The 20,375-nt window shown below is 32.4% G+C and overlaps 2 protein-coding genes across 3 annotated transcripts in view; both read left to right on the top strand.

Moving 5' to 3' along the window:
* The first annotated feature begins 876 nt into the window (after positions 1 to 876).
* LOC144849695 (hemicentin-2-like) lies at positions 877 to 10,968 on the top strand. The gene is made up of 12 exons (XM_078706705.1): positions 877 to 1,226; positions 3,035 to 3,104; positions 3,289 to 3,606; positions 4,228 to 4,539; positions 5,009 to 5,165; positions 5,408 to 5,559; positions 5,860 to 6,159; positions 6,678 to 6,831; positions 7,432 to 7,574; positions 7,958 to 8,086; positions 8,551 to 9,206; positions 9,492 to 10,968. The coding sequence occupies exons 2-12, from the start codon at positions 3,047 to 3,049 to the stop codon at positions 9,513 to 9,515; spliced, it is 2,403 nt and encodes an 800-aa protein (XP_078562831.1). The 5' UTR covers positions 877 to 1,226; positions 3,035 to 3,046; the 3' UTR covers positions 9,516 to 10,968.
* A 7,464-nt stretch (positions 10,969 to 18,432) lies between these two features.
* LOC144850234 (cell adhesion molecule DSCAM-like) overlaps positions 18,433 to 20,375 on the top strand; it is a 31,418-nt gene continuing 29,475 nt past the window's right edge. For both annotated transcript variants that reach the window (XM_078707470.1, XM_078707471.1), the window contains exon 1: positions 18,433 to 18,547. In XM_078707470.1, the coding sequence (XP_078563596.1) occupies positions 18,523 to 18,547 (25 nt within the window). In that variant the 5' untranslated portion in view covers positions 18,433 to 18,522. The remainder of the gene's footprint in view (positions 18,548 to 20,375) is intronic.

The raw sequence follows: 20,375 nt of genomic DNA on the forward strand, positions 1-20,375 counted from the left end.
TAAATTCAATTTAAAATATGCATCAGTCATCTGAGAGACTACATCTACTCAATGTATTCAGAAACAAGTATTCATAATACAAGACTGAAATGAGTAAAATAAAGCCATACAGAGAAACATATAGACGGTGAATTATCGGATATAAATGTAATGAGGAGGCGGAGCTATGACATCAGGGGATGTGTGAATGAATGAGCTTCAGAGGTCCAGAGAGATCAGGGTCCAGCAGCAGTGTATAAAAGGACTGGAAGCATAATTTTAGGTAATAAAATGCAGTATCAAGCACATTTTTCAATCATTCTTATATTTTCTAAATTTTGGCCAAGAAAAAAAGTAAAAATTCACTAATTTTATTGCTGTCTCAGATTGGGTAACCAATTCCAGAATACAGGAATTTGTTTTGACTTTATTAGCAAATTGAGTTTTCTCAACGACATGGAAACCATTGAGTAAACACAATGTTGATGTTCGAACAATATAACTATTTCATTTCTTTTTATATCGGACTTCATGACAGTACTTATTAACAAAGGTTAATCTCATTTTATGAGTACTGTATTGACTTAACTGAAAAAAGGCTCGTTCCATTTTTTCGATTCAACATTGTCATAATACATCGAAGTACTCGTATCTACGTGTTCAAACCACTCCAGTCGCCGCTGAGTAATAATAAACAATAACAACAATCAACCAAGTTTACATTACATCTTAAGAAACCAGATTAAAATGACAAAGAGCTGAACACAAAGACTAGGCAAACCAATTGATCGCTTCAATTGTGAGTTGTGATCCTTTAAGAGATCAAATATCGTTTGTTAAAAGCTACCCAATTGGTCGATATTTAAACATCACCAAGTAAACAATGGTTGCTGACAAATCAAGAACCTTGTTACTGAGCATTTTGTTAGTATGTATGTCGGAAGGCGATTTGTAGAATTTGTTGTCAGGTCTTACCGACTGTTACTAGGGAAGTTATTTACCCCTTGTTTTTTTTGGGTGTAGAGTGTCTCATGGTATCTCACACTTTCTAACTTCAGATACTACACGCAGCATGTTGGCAATATCATCAAGGACGTATGTTATACACCGCTAATTTAAATGGTTCATCAACAAAACCTTCAAGTTAATTAGGAGTATAACAAGATATTATTTACGGACTGTGTTATAAAAAGACGGATACTTATTACGTTATTGTCATTCAACGTGTGATATCAATTTTCAAAAAGGTTAGTACCATTTCATTATCATTCAACCTGTTACGGTACTTCACGTTTAATTCCGGTAATAACATATTTAGGACAATTATTATAAACTATGTATCTAAACATCTATATTATCGCCACTGAAAGTTTGATTAATATTTTATTAAATTATATCTGGAATACTTGTTTGTAGCTAACACTTGTGAGACGGCAACAAACAAAAGAAATGAAGAATAAGCAACATAACCATAAAGGACTATTGTAGATCAAATTATGAACATAAATGAAAGAGAATTTTTGTCGGGCCCAACTATTAAAAAATTTCGAAAGAAACCGAAAAAAACCCATCAAATTTCTGAGTCGTTTTTAATCCGGCTATCATTATTAGACCCAACTAATATTTGATCATCTTCAACCCATTCTGACTAACTTTTCATTAAATCTAACGTGTGACTTATGTCATTATACTGTAGGTTTGGTTTATTTTGGTTTAGTATTGTTTGATTGATAGTATCAGGTTTCTTGTTTGAATGTTTCCAGTATTCATGAATTATAATAATTGGATGAATTGATACGTATTGCAATTATTGTAATGTAATACAATATCTTTGTACCATCAACAACGACATTATTAAATGCTTATTAGATAACCATGACAACACAATAAACAAAAACTTACTTTAAAATAATAAAGAAAATTTTATCAAAATGGTTTAAATGAGCTAGACCTACTATCTTGCACAGAACTTGAAATCCTGAAATCTGTTACCTAAATTTAATTGTAATTAGCACGACAGAGGTAAATATTTTCTATCTAGTAAAACATAATAATGGTACTGATACCGTATCTTCGAAATTATTTATTTTGTCCGTCCGATTATCGATTACGGTACTAAATATAATTTAGCTTTAATACTACGGTAAGTGATATTACAAATTAGACCTACGTAATAGGCCTAACATAAATAGTATTAAGAATAATTTGCGTTAAACAGAAATTGATATTTATGAGGTATATTGCATAATTTACTTTTTATAGGTTTATCATTGTGGAAATTGTATTAATGCTACGATAATTACGTACATATAATAATGCCTAGAAATGTGTATATTTGCATGTTTTACCATAAACAACGACATTATTTTCACTATGATATTATTAATGCTTTGTGTGGAATGCATTTGATGGTTGGGCAACATGACTTTATTACTTTTATATCGTCTTCAGTGAATGGTACGGTATTACATCAACTTTAGTGATATCAGAACTAGGCCTATTATCACAAGTTGATTGAATGTTGTGTGGAATGCATAGGGTAGCCTAAAAGGCCAACTTGTTAATAACTGGACTTAATATTGATATCCTCTTCAGTAGCACTAACATAACTACTGTATTGTAGGATTACTAAGGATAATGTAAATTGAAGGTTACAGGCCACGACGCGTGCTTTGGCTCGTTTTAGCCACTTCAGTAGCAACTGAATACTGTAGTCTCTCAAACCATAATGTTCATGATTGTGTTGTGGTCGATATACTTGCAGAGTAGGCCTATCAAGACTAAAATTAGTTGACAAGCTGTCTCAAGAGATGTTGACATCAAGAAAGGCATTTTTCTAAGGCATGGTGAATCCTAGACAATAAATGCTTTGATTCCAACGTACTTGATCCAGTGTTATTTCCCTAAATATTTGTTTACAATCATTGTAACTGTACATAACTATTCATCAGAAATAATGACATTATCTTAGGGCCATGATTGTTGCATTTATTCATTTGTTCAGGTTCTTATTACAAACACTGATACATTAAACTAAATTTAATTTAATTTACAGAAATTGTTAACAATGCTCGAATTGAGGATGTTCTTTGTAATTGTTATTTTGATGAACCAAGTAATTTCAGGTTAGTGGTATAGTTATAGATATATCTAATAATGATAATAGTAATGAATATAGTAATTGATATAGAGACATTACGTGTTTCCTTTAGGCCTACACGTTAACAATTTCACAAAATATTCTGCTTAAAGTGTGTTTAAATAGTGAATTGTTTGATTACAATTTTTACATATCGATACTATTTTTAGGCAACGGTCAGCAGCAATTTACCGTTGAACCTACTGATACTCAAGTTACTGTAGGCCAGACAGCAACATTACTCTGCACTGTATCAGACAAACTAGGCGTCCTAACATGGACTAAAGATGTGGCGACTCCAATCAGCGCAGACAACAACGTCTTCGGTGGATCGCAGTATAGTTTAGGAGGTGATCAGTCTTCTGGAGAATACAATCTGGTGATCTCCAACACCGCGGAGGAAGATTCTGGTGACTATCAATGTATTGTGACTGCATCGGGAAGTGATCCTATGCTGGAATCAAACGTTGCAGTGCTCACTGTTCAAAGTAAGTTAGCCTAATACTGTCCAGATTTTGCGGAATAATATTTTCGAGTGGACTTTTCAAATAAATTGTCCTGCGCGTTAGCAGGCCTAGTAAATTAAAAGTATTTTAATCTGTTATACAAGAAAGTGTGTTAGGCTAATGATTAATATTATCACAACATTGGAACTCAGTCTTTTCAACGAGTAAGCACTGATATCTGATATACAATATTACTAAGGCATTTTTATAAATACCGTAAACTATTGATGATGTATCTGTTTTTATTTGAGCGAGAGATACCAAATGCAAAAGTAATAGACATCTGAGAGAAGCAAAGCTTTTAAGTACCAGTACCATGTTGAACACGATACGATACGATAGAATAAGACATGATTAAACGGTTATATTCGCATTACAATACTGCAATATCAACATTAAGATTAAGAAAATAAATAAATATTATACAGAATCTACCGTCTACGATAGAATAAGACATGAATAAACGGTTATATTCGCATTACAATACTGCAATATCAACATTAAGATTAAGAAAATAAAGAAAACCCACCATTTACCTAAAAGAGTTTTCTGAAACTAGTCTTATGCGTAAGTTTTGATTAAATGTTCATTTTTAATGTCCAGACGAACAGAGATTCACTATTGAACCAACAAACACCAACGTGTTCCAAGGCAGTACGGCCGTCCTTTTCTGCAACGTTGAAAACAAAGAAGGCAGCGTACAATGGTTGAAGGAGTCTGTGCCATTTTCAAGTGACACCACTATTACATCGGGAGAGACAAGGTACTCAATTATTGGTTCCCAGGCAAATGGAGACTATAATCTGCAGATAGTGAGCTCTGAGGAGAGCGATGCTGGCTCGTACCAGTGTAGTGTCACTGCTGGCGGTGGATCGTCTGCTATCACTTCTTCAGTCGCGATGCTGACCATAGCAAGTAAGGAACTTAGATTTATTTGTTGTTGCATAGAATATTCGTAAAGTTGGAGAATAATGTCCAGCAAATACAATTTGGGATTGACTTTAAACACATTAAATGTACCATAACAATACTCTGGACAATAAGGCTGTTTGAATTGCAACAGAGAAAACAATGGTAACATGTATCGCAATAGTAGAGATACATTATTAGTTGGTTTCTAACCTTTCCTACTATTTTTATAACTATTATTGTTATTATTATAACGCCTGCTACTTTTTCGTTCTCTCATGAAGAATTTATACAACATAAACACATCACATACACAATATATACTGCAACATAATTGCTCTGACGCAATTGTTCTAACTGCTCCAGTAATAGCTCAGTCAATTTGCTTGCATTGACGCTCAGTAGGCCTAGTAAAATTTTCATCAAACTGTATCTAAAAGCTGTCCAATAACAACTCTATTCATGTCGTTTATAGCGTCCGGACAGAGATTTTTAGTAATTCCAAGTGATGTTACGACAACCGAAGGATCCGATGTTACGTTCAGATGTGAAGTAGCGGACAAAGTTGGAACATTATCATGGCTTTACAATGGGCAGTCTATCAGTGACGATGAATCAATTGATTTAGATAGGTAAGATTGACATAACGTTGTGAGGAAGTTTGATATAAATTCTGACATAATGATGGAATTGAAAGATAAAGAAGTATCTTGGTTATAAATCCAGAAAGTTAAAATTACATACATCACATTGAAAATATTGACAAAACAAACTAAAAATATGACCTTTATGCACTAATGTTACTGTACTCTTAGTTTTAGAAAATTATATTGTATGGCAATTACAACAAAGACTATCTTTTACCACTATTTAGACACAGTATAGTAGGTAATTATTCAGATGGAGAATATAACTTGGTTATATCAGAAGTGACTAAGAGTGAATCTGGAACGTACCACTGTGTCATCAACTCTGACGGTATTTCTGGAGCAGCTTCGTCATCGCCTGCTTCACTTGTTGTTCTAGGTAAGAAGGGCTCATCAGTCAAGTCTGTTTTCAACCAGGCGAGCTTTTGTTGGTTGCACATTGTCACAAATATTAGATGGAAATATGAATACTGTAAATTATAGTAAAACGATTTGCGCGAATTGGTTTAGTAGAAAACTGGTTTTATAGTTTACAACATCATAGATTTTAACGTTTAGCTTTCAAATTAGAATATGAGTACGCATGCGCATTAACCACGTTCGGTTTTCAAAACTTTAAAAATCGTACGATATATTGAACAGTTTATAATTGCCCCTATTTTATCTTACTTTGTTTCAGATGCTGTTGCACCGGCTGATAACTTTCCAATATGCAGCATATTCCCCAATACTAACTTGTTCGAAAATCAGAACGTCACGCTTCTTTGCGAGTCGGAAGGTGGAGATCCAGCAGCAAAGCTTAGTTGGCAGGTTGGCCAAAGTTTCATTGATGGGGAATACGTCTCGGAACCTTACGCCAGAAATACTCTTGAGCTACAGCTGGTTGCGGATCTAATCGGAGCTGAATACAGCTGTCGTTCTACTCACCCGACGTATACTGCAACGAAAATATGCGACATCGGAGCCCTGAGATTTGAATGTAAGTTAAATAAAATAAATAATGTAATACAGTAGAACTACTCATTTGGGACACCCATACCCAAGATAATACTTCTATTAAGGGCCCTGGACACTTTATTGGGTCTCGAAGGAGTCCCCTTAATAGAATTTCTACTGTAGTAATACACGTCCGTGGCTATGGTATTATTTGATTTAGAAAAAGTATTTGACATAGCCTTTATTCAATTTAATTAGTATGAAACAGTTAATAGCTATATAGACCTACCAACAGAACATGTCTATTTTCATGAGAATCGATCAACTGTGACGTTACAAAAGATTTTTAAAATCTCGAGTTGTCTGTATCTTTATCATGTGCCAAAATATTGAATAGCACGCCCTCTGAAACAGTTAATAGCTATATAGACCTACCAACAGAACGTGTCTATTTTCATGAGAATCGATCTCCCTGCCCTGCCCTGCATTTTGCCAAATATTTTGCACAGTTTCTCTGGGCACTTGGATTATTCTAGTATGTTTCCTTCTAATTATTTACAGTAATTCCTACGATTGAAATAGCAATCGAGCCTGCACGTCAAGAAATCATAGAAAACCAGGCTGGATCAATCGAATGTATAGCCGTAGGTGATCCAGTCGTTCTCGGATATAAGTGGTATATGAATGGTGCTCTCATTAATTCATCCGACTCTAGGTAAGTAATTGTGTAGAATATCAGGTTTTGTATGAATTAATTGCTCCTTCCACCCACACAGCATTACTATTGAATTATATTACATTTTTACCAGATCTAATTAGTATGTTCATACAATTGGTACAATAAACCACCGGACACCATTTGTCATTAATGAACAAACTCCACTGATCATTTTAAAGAGAGAAGATACAATATACTCTAAACAATAACATATCATTTCGACATTCGTTATTCCAAATGATGACAAAACTAATTACGCCAAATATTAAATCGTGACAATATAAGACGATTCTCATTGTGTATAAACCTCAATTTCATAATTTTAGATTAATTTAACCTAGCCTTTTCTATTATTTAATTCAAGTCTATATATTAAAACAACTCAGAGAGAGAAGATGAAGAAAAACAATACAATAAATATAATAGCAATATAAAACAATCGTGTACTTGTATCACGGTACTTTTAAGTGTTCGTTTTTCACTGCAGTGTATTATTACAGTATATATTGTTTTAAAGATTCGATTAGAGAATAACTTATGATGTATTATAGGCCTAAAATGTCTTAAGTAATAATCTTGTATTATGTTATTTAATAGATTTACGATTGATACAACGGATAATGAAAAGACTGTCCTTAGTATAGTGTCAGCCGAGAAGAGTATGGATGGCGCTTTAATTCGATGTGAAGCTAGAAACAGATTAGATACGTCATCTCTGACGTCATCTATACAAGTAATTGGTAAGATTTATAAAATAACTTTACAAGAAGTCCCATCTTATTCTGAAGACCCACCTATCAGCCCGGGCCCCATACTTACCAGATACGGTGTTGATATTTCCTACGAATCGAAGGTTTTAAGTAAATGAATTATGCCATTGGTACTTCAACTTGTAAAAAAAATATAATAAAACTCGCCAATTTGTTTCTTCCAGATCAGTAAAAATTTTAATTGAAACTAGAATTGAACAATAATGGCTCATAATTACAATAGGTTTTTTCTTCGTTTTTATTTGATTTAATTAAGTAATTGACTGTGTATCATACAGACAAAATGTACGTACACATAATGATGATGTCCACTGTAAACTGTATGTTTTAAAGTTACATTTCTTTGTGTTTAGAGGAAGAATCTGACTTGTACAAGTATGTGTTAGCCGTGCTTTGCCTAATCGGGATCGTTATATTTGCGGCGATTGTGATTGGTATCATTGCAGCCTATTGTTATAGAAAACAGAAGAAACTTAACAAAGGTACGTTTACTGCTGAAAATACAGCAGGATTTCTCCTTTGGAACACTCCTATTCAGGTGGGACATCCCCATTATAGAGACACTTCTGAAGGTATTCTCTTAATGGTGGTTCTGCTATATTAAATTGATTATATTTATTACCATTATTGTTGAAATCAATATAAACTATTTCCTGTTTTCCTAAACCATCATAATTATGGGAAACTGCTATATTTAGTAGGTTAGGTACTAGACTAGGGTGGTGATAGACCTACTTATATGTATCATGTTCTTCTTAGAGGGTGTAGATAAAAGGTTAGGTTGTGGAACAAAAGAAGCCTTAAACTTAAAGGGAATTTCTTCAGCTTTAGGAGAAAAATTCCAATTTATTTGGTCGTTAATGGTCTATGTACATAAATATATCCTTATATATATTTATATAAAATATTTTACTTTTAAACAAATATTTTACTTATATTCTCACAGTGGCTCCATCAAAAGATGTGGAAGCATCAATTGTCGAAAATGAAAAGCCAACAGGGGCACTTCCTCCTCCAGAAACAACACCGGAACCTCCAAAGAAAAAGAAGAAAAGACACAGAAAACATCGTCATCGAGGATCAAAGATTGTTGAACACGTTGTTCACGCTGAGCCTAGAGAAGGTCCTTATCAAGGAAATTATTATGTAGCTAGAAGAGACATATACGATGGGTATTTATCACCTAACGGCTATCATCCAGGCTACCCTGTCATGCCGTACAATCCTGACATGAGAGTCAGTAAAAACGATTCATATATAAATGGCGGATCTAAACGTGGGTTATATGATTTAGAAAAAGCAAGACAATTAAATGGTTCTATCACGCCGAGCCCTAGACTATCCCTCAGTGTTGATTCTAAAAAAGGCTCCGTCACCCCAGATCATCAAAATGTATCAACAGTGTATACAGTGTCTGGAAGGAACAAGTCGGTTAGTCCCGAGAGACGGGAGCGTCCAAGAAAGAAGAAAGTTTCGTTGTCTCCGGGAGAATACAACAAGAGGGAGGAGTACGAGAAAAAAGTTCAAGAACTTGAAGAAATGCGAAGGAATATAAGTTCAGAATCGCCCGAACGTTCACGGAGAAAACATAGAAAACACAAGGTAAGACCTCTTCGGCATCTTATTGGGAAGAGTAATATGTAACATCACTCTTCCGTGGTATTACATATTTCAGACTAAATACAATCATGGTTAAGTTTAGGGATTAATGGACGATATTTTTGCTATAGACGTCACTCAACTGTGCCAATGATCGGAACGAGCGATAAAAGCGCATCTCACTGCCCGTGCGTACAATTAATTAAATGCGCACTCTATGTCGCTTTCTGCATTTTGCTAATTACTATGCGCCTGATTAAATTATTTTTTTGTTTGTTTTTTTTAAAGAAATCAACAGATTCATATAGATGAACAATTCAAAAGAAGAACAACATGAAAATGTATGATTCGTGAGTTCTATGACGTAGATCGCATTACGGATACGTGAAAGAAAGATGACGTAGACACATCTATAGCCTAATTTAGGAATTACGAGACAAAAACGGAATCATGAGAACATTTCTTTGAGTTTGTTGTAATTAAATAATTGAAGTGATGTGCTAATAACAGTCACTTGTGTATAAAATATTTCATAGATATCCATAACGTAAAACATATATTTATCATCTCCCCCACCTGTAACATACAGTAACGCGCGTTTTACATTTATGGTTATATACTCTGACAGACAATGACCCTGAACTTGCACATGAATTGTTGTTTCTTCCATTTCATACAATAACGCGCGTTTTACGTTTATGGTTATACAAAAACACGCGTTATTGTCTGTTACAAATGTCGGAAACTCCGGCCCAAATACTTCATTTATTAAACCTGTAGCCTACTTGTGCTACAAATTGGCACACAATTGTATTGAGTTTAATAAATTATAAGTTAAACCCTCAACTCAACGTTGTATAAAATAATATGATATGATTATCAAAGAAACATCTGGCTTTATGCAGTAATTAGCATTGTGAAAGTTAGGCTAGCTATGATAATAAACCCATTTACTTCATAGGAGGGAAAACTGTATAACATATGGGTACCAATGGCGTTGATAGAAATAATAAAATTAGGCCTTTTAATATACAGTTATTTATAACAGCTCTGATAATTTGCTGTGAAAACAATCATTTTCGTTTTGCTTGGTCTAAAAAAATAAGAAATTAGCATGATTGTCAGTGACTATTATTGTAATAATTAGTTGATTTGCATAGACAGATGGTAAACAAAAGTATCATTTAAATGAACAACATCAAAATAAGTTTATAGGTAGAAGGATTAAAAGTGCAATGTTGTAAACAACATTATTATTTATTAATTTAATTACTTTTCCTTCATTCTATCTGATAATTGTCATTATAATAATTACCGGTATGATATTAAACAGTAATTCGATAGATCATTGTCCGGGTTCACCACATGCCGTTCAGTATTCTCACGTAGGCTACACCAAGTAGGCCTACAAAGAAGTAACGACACTAATAGTAAATCATTTGTACTTTCAACGCATGACCTGTACAAGTGAATCCATCTGTAGGCCTACCAACAGTAAGGAATGGGTAGGCCTACACGTTTATTTATATTAACTTTATACATTTACATAATAATTTTATAAATCATTCTCCGGGCAGATGTTGATTGATCTATCTATTGTATTATGTTGTAACTTAACAGTACTCTAAAAGCAGATTCTAGCTTCTGCAGTATTATAAACAAGATGCATAATACAGCAACAGTGCATAATTATGTTTCCTATCTTTTTGAATCCTGAATTTATAATAAATTATACAGTGATAACATTGTTTAACTATCTACATAATATTGAGGTTGTTTGTTACTTTTGGACTTCTGACTTGTGCGCAATAAAGCTATTGGACTTCTGTTTTGTGACCCATAGGGTTCTGGGAATTCTGGCTTGTGAGCCAGCTCTTGGACTTCTGGTTTGTGAGAGCCAGCTCTTGGACTTCTGGTTTGTGAGCCAGCTCTTGGACTTCTGGTTTGTGAGCCAGCTCTTGGACTTCTGGTCTGTGAGCCAGCTGTGGGACTTCTAGCTTGTGAGCCATAGGTCTTGGACAACTGACTTGTGGCACATAAAGCTGTAATACTTATGGCTCGTGAGCCAGAGAGCTCTGGGACTATAGAACTTCATTGACTCTTTAGAAAATCTCGAATGTATGTCGAACAACCAACAAATAAATAAATGAAATTATGCTATTTTCTATATAAAGAAGTGTAGAATATTTTTATAATCGTTAGCGTTGCCTTAGTCAATTAATTTTAATGTGCCCTTGCAATATCATATGGCGAAACATAATTATAAGAATATTTTGTACCCGTACCATACTTTCTATAACAAAGCGGCAATACAAAAGGTTGAAAGAACAAATAAAAGAAAGAAAAATTATATTTCAAAATTGGTAATTATTTTATATAGTCCATCCGCCCTCATTCATGTTCACTATACAACTTAAAATGCACTGTATACGTGAAAACCTTTCCAATAGGACGGTCACCAAACAGCTCAATCTATAAATTATGGTTCCCTGGTTAACAATAGCTATGGCTAATGATACGGGACAAAAAAAGGTACCGTAATTACATTGGATACGCGGCGCGGTGCTTCACGATTTTGTGAACAGATTGTTTGTGGATATCTAGACTTTCCCCAAATATGTAGTTTTTATGTTTGTCCACAAGGCAGCGTTTCGATTGCTGACTTCTCAAGCTATTTATATATTTATCTTTTTACTTAATTTAGTCGCAACACCGTCTAGAACATACTTAGGGATATCATCTCACGCGGAAATGACAAACATCACGGTTATACTTATTTCTCCAAGAACAAACAAATAAATGTCTTTGTTCATGAACAATACAGTATTTGAATTTAATGTGTGTAGGTTCATTACAGACTTTGTGTCTTCTAAACATAATTACGGGTAGAAACCATTAGATGCTGATCAGTGAGCATCAATGCGAGTCATTAGGAATTAGTCCTAGCGATACCAGCAGAGTGTACAATGGTGCTAAAAAAACTCAACATAAAATTGAAGTATCATGTATGTTTGTTGAATTTCAAAGCATGCCTTTTTATGTCAAGGACTAATTTTTAGACGCATAAAAATGTTTTTAAAAATAAAATTCAAGTTGATGGTACATTAATTGCAAGGAGGCATTTTAAAATAGATAGTTTATTATAAAAAATAGCTACAAAATTTTTTTTTAAAGTCTTTTTATTCACATTTCTCACGATAAATAGATCATACATTTTTTTCTGAAGCATTATGGTATTAATTAAGTATAAAGAATAAATAAAAGATTATGTTGTGATTACAGTTTCATTCACACACAACACGGCGACGTGTTGTTAGATATGGAAAATCATATACATAATTGAATGGTGCTATCTGAATGTAGCTTTTAATGAATATCCTATCCATTTAATCCACTTATGTGTAGATTAATATATAGCTCTGTCTACACTATCAAACTAGTTTGACAAAATAAAGTGTGATGTGGCCACATATGGTAGTGATATGCCCACGTAATGCCCAAAAAATTACGTAATAATATGACATCCCCATGACCATATATTGGCACATCACATTTTTTTGGTCACATAAAGTTGCATAGTGTAAACAGAGCTTTAGATCCCAGATACAAACACATACAACATTGTTTGGACTCAATGATACAAATATGCGTATAAAGCAAAGATGAGTTAATTAAATCAACCGTGACAACCAGTAAAAGCCTCTCAAGACGATGACAGTGTTAAGACGATTATTCCAGTGGTAATTAAATTATCATCAAAATACCAAATTAATATCTATTGACCCTTTGATGCTATCGTGACCCAAAGTTAGAGGTTAGGTCATTCTTATTACATCATGATAATCTAATTTGGTGTTAATCTATGGTTATTGTAATACAAATCTCAAGTTTGTGTTGTTTTGAATAAAAAGGTTATGCAAGAAGATAGACGATCAAAGGAAACCAAAAACATTTGCGAATTAACTGAAATAAATAGCCGTTGTTCAACCTTTTACAAATGCATTATAAAAAAATACTTATTTTCTTTTAAAGAACAGAAAAAAATCCCACCGTTTTAAATAGAATTTTAAAAGATATTTCACATTTGCGCAGTCATGCCACACCGGAAGTGTAACCATTATATTTACAAAGACGCGACTTTTAAAAGCCTTTTAAAGAGTCGATATATATTATTTGCCGGTATTTAATGGTATTAAAATCATGTCCGGAAATCTACATGACAATAAAACCAGACAGATGAAACATTGTGAACATTATTTAGCCTCTGGAGAACAATGACGATTCATGTGTAAACATAAGGCTTCATTGAGAACATGTTTTATGAATCATGTTTTTTTTTCAAAAATGTAATTAGTAACAAAAGGTTCAAACAGTTATGGCTTATAGCACTTTTGTATTTTTACAGAGTAACAACACAATTTTGCAACAATTCACATGCTTAAAAATATCTTTATCTTTTATTTCAGTCGGAAATCACAAGATTCTCATCTTTTTGTGACCCTGCCTTCGTCCATTTTCTCAATTATCTCTTGTCATTATGTTTTTTTTAATTTTTTGTCTGTTGGACGTAAATAAATGTTTGTTGAATTGAATTGAATGTCCGAACAGAAAGATTTGTAATTTTCGAGTAATAAATTAGCAGTTTCGCACTTTCCGTTAACAAAACCAATTCAAATAAATTCTTTCATTCATATTCTTCTGTAGTATTTGTTGATCGTCTGTAAAATTTAATTTTGTTTCTTCGTTTATTTAAATTGATTGACCGTGTTAGTTATTTTCAAATAAATGGATTTTAATTAATGTATGGTTGATCGAAGTCTAATTATTCAATCAACAGGAATTAATAATTCGTTTTATTATTTTTTATTAAATGAAGCAAATTTTTTTGTTTTTTAAAACAACACTTTGTTGTATCGTTTGATATGTTTTAAACACTGAAATGGTTTACGGTACATTTGATACAAGTTGGTTGAAATTAACAACGCGTATTGAAGCGATTGAGTTCATTTTCTATATCATGGATTACTATTTTAGGATTGGACGGTTATGACATGTAGGAAATATATAGTTCCTCCATGGTTAGGATAAATTATCAAATTGGACGGTAGAACGAATATGAATAAAAGCATAACTTTGATATTCAAATTGTATACTACCAGTGTTTATAAGTAATTTCGACAACTATTTTTTCTGCTAAGCATTCGTTCACATTGGAATTTTTTTGACTCACGTTCAGATAATTAAAGTCTTGACAGTGCATATTTTAGAGAATAATGACATGTATTAGAAAGTGAGGAGACATGCTTTGAACATATATTTATTTTTTAAACATATTTATTTCTTTAATTTGATAGCACTATCAGTGTAGCAGTACAGCAACACATAAATGCAAACACAAAAATAATAAAATAACCTAATGAATATAAATAATATATATAAAAGTTGATTTTAAAAATGAAAAAATGTACACAATTGGACAGTTTTGACAGTAAGGGTGGGGATTTTAATTTTAATATTAAAAAAAAGCATTGTTTAAATCATTTTGTAAATTTTTTTTAGATGTAGAAATGGAAGGTGTATTGTTCCACAAAAACATAACAAATGAAATGAACAAAATCCGTTTTGCAGTTTTGATAAAGAATTTATTATTTTATGATTTGTTATATAAAGGCAGAATAAACGGTCATTTCCTGACAGTCAATTTGATTATGGTTTGCCTTCAATTACAGTATATATAAATATATATATTTTTGGTCAAAGTGAATAGCCATGTGACATTAAAATGGCATATTAAAAAATTATAGTAGAAAATAATTTAATTTGAGAGGTCATTCAATGTTTAATTAACTCTGTCTAGGTCAGTTTATAAGTATCATATTAAAGAGAATCCAATTTCTAAACGGTGTCGAGTCGCACTTATTGAGCATTATTAAGATAATACATAATAATATTACGTCGCATGCCTGTCAGTGCATCACCTGGACTCGGCTCAAACATCGATTTTTATTTTCCTAAAGTGCTTTGTCGTCTGACTTAAGTATATTTACTCAACACACTTCAAAACAGTAATTTAGTTATACGCATGAAATGATTCGATTGAATAGACGTTCGTATTTCAATTTTACACTGTGAAAGAATCGTCTGAAAAACAATCGTTTTGTTTTGAGAAGCTCAAATAATATTAAAGGGCAACTCCTGACACAGAAAAATAATTGACATGTTGTCAAAATCCATTACCATCTGAAAATAATTAAGGCCCTGTTCAGACTGTTTTAGTGGATGTTTCATTTTTGAACAAATCAAAAAACAACGTTTGCTGGTTACTGTATTTAACTTATTTAACTAGTGTATTTTTTAGTCTCAACGCGACTCTACATCTCACTATGTCGGTCGGTCGGTCGGTTGGTCGGTCGGTCGTTAAACACTAACTTGAGCACGCGACTGCAGCCATGTATATGGCCTTGCTTCCTGGAAACATTGGTATTGAATTTGGCCTAATTCTGCAATCTTTTGCATAAACTAAACTTTGTATTAGGCCTAGTATTGTCTATCATTTAAGACAATCACACCAACAAATGATATACATACTGGTCTACACGTTTATTGATTATCGGGACACTTTATATCGATTGTGTTCTAACGGTGACTCGGAGATTGAAACATGGCGTCAAGAGTAAACATAATAATTGAATATACATAATAACGCACGTGGCATCTGCGAAATGTAAACGATGGATTGGGCCTAGCACGCGCTTTAAGTGTGTTCTAAATCAACATATTGGTGTGTGGACTGAATCAACACACTGGTGTTATTATTACGCGTTGTTAAGTGAGTTTTTATTGGAAATTAAAGCCTAATAATGATTATATAGCAATGTTATACAGTGAAATAATAACCTATTAAATCCCAATTTAATTTTTTTGTTTGTGAGATTCACTCACATTTACTTACATTCTTTATAATTTTCAAATGACTTTTGGAAATATTACTTTAATAGATATAATATTTCTAAATTAATTTGTTTGCGTATAACAAAAGAAAGAATTAATATTGTATTTTGTATATTAAACTTACTTAGTTGAATTATATGCAATTAAAAATCAAAGTGTATAATAACTAACATTAGTGCTAGATTACCGTATTGCTTCCGGCAATTCGGTGTCTAATTTTGTTGAGCTCGAAAGTTGCTTTCCTGTATATCAGGAATAACAATACCTCGTCGACAGGGATGCTCGGCCAATTATTGTTTTGGTACGGTTCGGATATCTAATACAAAACATACTTAATTATTTTTTAAACTTAGAAAGCTTAGATATCTATAGTTTAAAATACTAAATGATGGATAGTTTTAGTGAAAGATAATTGTATTACTTCCGGCAAGTATTCTACATTTTTTTAATTCGAAATTTGTTTTCCTGCATTTCTAGCAAAACCTCGTCGACAAAGGTGCACGACGGATAATTATTGAGTCGGCTCTGACATCCAATACAGAAAATATTTAATTATTTGTAAAGCTTAGACAAAATTTGCTTTATATTCCCAGTGGTACAATCCTCTACGGGATCTAGAAATACGAAGAAAGTACATTAGCCGAGCAGGGTCAATAAACGGATAGGCCACAAATTAAATGTACTATCGGAGGGGAAGAGTCATAATTATCAAGCTACATTTTTTCCCTAGTACACTTTTAGTTTGTAAAAAAATATATTTTGCATTAAAATAAAAAGTAAAACTGAATATATCAGTAACCGTCAACGAAAGAAGCTATATATTTATTGTTTTTTCTGTCAGAAATAATTGCACAAGTTGTTAAATCTTTTGATTATGTATAATTTATGTAGTAATGTTTGTGACAACTGTGTGTCTATGAAAAAATGTACTTTATCGTAAATAACATGATGATACATTTGATGATAATACCTTTTTACATATATGAATTCCGTATTACTCCTTTTTTTTTTCATTAATTTTCTTATATTTTTCTATACACTTGACATGATCATCATTATCATCTATCCCGTTTTAAAATAGTTCACACATTTTCATTTGTTTGTTTTCATTTTACAACCCGGATTATACAATATATTTATATACAATACTTATAAAGAACAATTAACGAATGATATGGTTAAGGGTATGGCATATTTATAAGAGTTATATTACAATAGCATTAATATTTAATAATTAGGTCTACATACAAATTTTGTACTAATTTTTCTCTTCTACTCCATGTGCGATCGCTTGACCTATATTCTAGCACAAATTTTAACGGAAACAAACGGCAAATAAACAGGCGTGTATTCATCATTCAATTGTGTTTTGTTTTAAATCCTCAAAAGTTATGATATGTTACAGTATGTATCTTTAAATATTTGTATAGATAGGCCTTAAATGTCTCCATGGTTTAATGATATAACCAGCTGCAACGGAATCTTTGTGCGGGTCTATAGCAACGGAGCTCTACTGCACGTGCGGTGTTTATGACGCCTTTGTTCGTTCGCTGGCTAGCACGCGAAACGGCTTTTACATCTGGACATATGAGAATGAAAATACGCCATCCTGAAATATACCCACAATGGGCCATACACACGTGTTGTCTTAACGAATTCTTAATCGGCTGGGCTCGTATTAACCAACCATCATCTGTAATGACATGCATAAACGATGATATTGAATAAATTAGGGCTATTTGATTGGTTGCCAGCGCGTATTTCAATGAGTTCACTGTTCCCAGGTTTGTAGTAATTCAACCAATCAGCGTTACGTATACATGTTTAAGCTTTCCCTGACAACGAACTCATTTTCTGTGAAATATTGTTGTATACACTAATATGAATTTAAATTCCATGCAAAGGATCTTAACAGAAGTTGGGTTATTTTTGTACAATTGCATTTTTTAAAAAGAAAGATCTAAATACATCGATAGTATTAATTTAATATCTCGTATTGATCTTATTACATGCCATGAGTTTCCAGTGAATATAATTAATAAACTATTGTCTACTGTATCGATATGGGTGTTATAAGATGATATTGTCATAGCTGGATCAATAACACCTCAGTTTAGCCGCAGCTTCCAAAAAGTTGTTTCAGTTGAGGGTTTTGCACATTACAATTCATCGGATAGAAATTCAGTGGTCTTTGCCAGAAATAGCAATGTGATATTGACTCTGCATTTGGATTATTGAAATTTAAAAAATCTGTATTGTTTTTGAAAAGGAAGAGATGTATAAATAATTGCATTTTATACCAGCATACAATTTTCAGCTGTGCAGATAATTATTATTGTTTCAGAAGTTTTCAATTTCTTGGAATAGTATGTTGTCCATACTACTTGTATTAGGTAAGTCTTTTATTGTTACGATTTTGTTTAAACCTTAAATCTCTCTAATATTTCATATACTATTAATATAAAAACACATAGTGATGCTCTCAAAATTGTATAGAGAGCGGAGCTGATTCAAAGTAGGCCTATGTGCGAATAAAAACGAGTGAGTACAAATAAATATGTCTGATTAAATATACGCAAGCACGAGTAAGTTACAAGTAGGCCTAAGTACGTATAAGTATACAAGTACGAGTAATTATAGTCCCAATATTATTACACATCCAAGCAGAATAATCTGTGCTATGTATAGTGTTATTTGAACCTTGGTATTGTAATGTTTAGTAAATTGTTGTGTTTGGCGTTTGGGAGATGTTACTGTATTATTTTATAAAATATTTTAAATTAAACGTTTGACCTTCAATTGCCGTTTAATGACACGACACATTTATTAGTGTCACATATTTTTACAGTTCTTGATTAAATATGTTGGTAGACACATTAATGTCAAAACTAGATGAACTTACTTATTAAATTTACACAGTAAAATTGTTTTAGTAGAAACCAGTACATTATACAGGTATCTAAACTGATATGTTATGTATTATAACTCCTATTCCTGTGCCTATTTTGTTTGTACAACTTGGATTTTGACGAAACTTATAAACATGTTACTGGCCTGTAACAACTAGTTCAGTAAGTTGCCTGTTTAAATTTGTATATCATTGTCATTTCTTTAAACAAAAGAATGCATCATGATCAGGCCTCTACTGATATGTTATGTATTATAACTCCTATTCCTGTGCCTATTTTGTTTGTACAACTTGGATTTTGACGAAACTTGTAAACATGTTACTGGCCTGTAACAACTAGTTCAGTAAATTGCCTGTTTAAAATTGTAGATTATTGTCATTTCTTTAAACAAAAGAATGCATCATGATCAGGCCTCTCAATATCTGTCAGCATCATTTTGATTACATTTCTTACAATTTGTTTCTTCTATCATTCACTAAAATATAAACTATTTTTTATGTAAGCCAAAACTTCATCTTAGAGAATCATAACTAGACCTACTATTCCTCAGTCTCTTATTTCCTTCATACATTTCTCTCCATCATCATTATCATCATTCTAATTTGTCCACTTTCTTTTTCTTTCTGTCTCCTCCGTTTTGCTCTTCATTCTTTATACTCATCATCATTCTTTCTTTTTATTTGCCTATAAATATAAATTATAAACATTGTAACATACAACAAATAATAATAATTATATCAAGTGAAAGGCTAAAAAATTGTTAAAAACTAACCAAGTTCAGCCCCCAAACATTGAAATATAAATAGTATAAACATTTTCTCACAAACACTTTCTCTCAAATATATAATATCCTAAACAAACAAATAGTATGTTTTCATTCATCCTTTTTCTCTTTTCTCTTTTCTGTTTCATTTTCTCTCCACTTTCCTAATTTCTATCTCATTTATATATCTAATAAACAAAGTTACAAAATGTCATATAGTACACAGTGCGATATAAAAACACAATAGAGTATGTAAACATAAATTAACCGAATTCAGTATTATTTCAAGGTAACAAAAGTAACGTACTTTCAACAAGTTCTAATTTTGAATATATTTCCTTAGTGTATCTCTGTACATAAACAAATCAGTATTTATAAATGCATGTAGGCCTACAAACCCGCACACAGCTTTAAACCGACCTTGTGCCCAGGCGTCAAACTAACCCTTTTAACAATAATATAAGTTTATACATTAAAAATTCACAATATTTGACTCCACAAATAAGCATACAATGTACACTCATTAGCATATTTTTTATTGACTTGGCA

Source organism: Antedon bifida, chromosome 8 (assembly GCF_963402885.1).
Source record: "Antedon bifida chromosome 8, ecAntBifi1.1, whole genome shotgun sequence".
In the NCBI taxonomy this organism is placed as follows: domain Eukaryota; kingdom Metazoa; phylum Echinodermata; class Crinoidea; order Comatulida; family Antedonidae; genus Antedon; species Antedon bifida.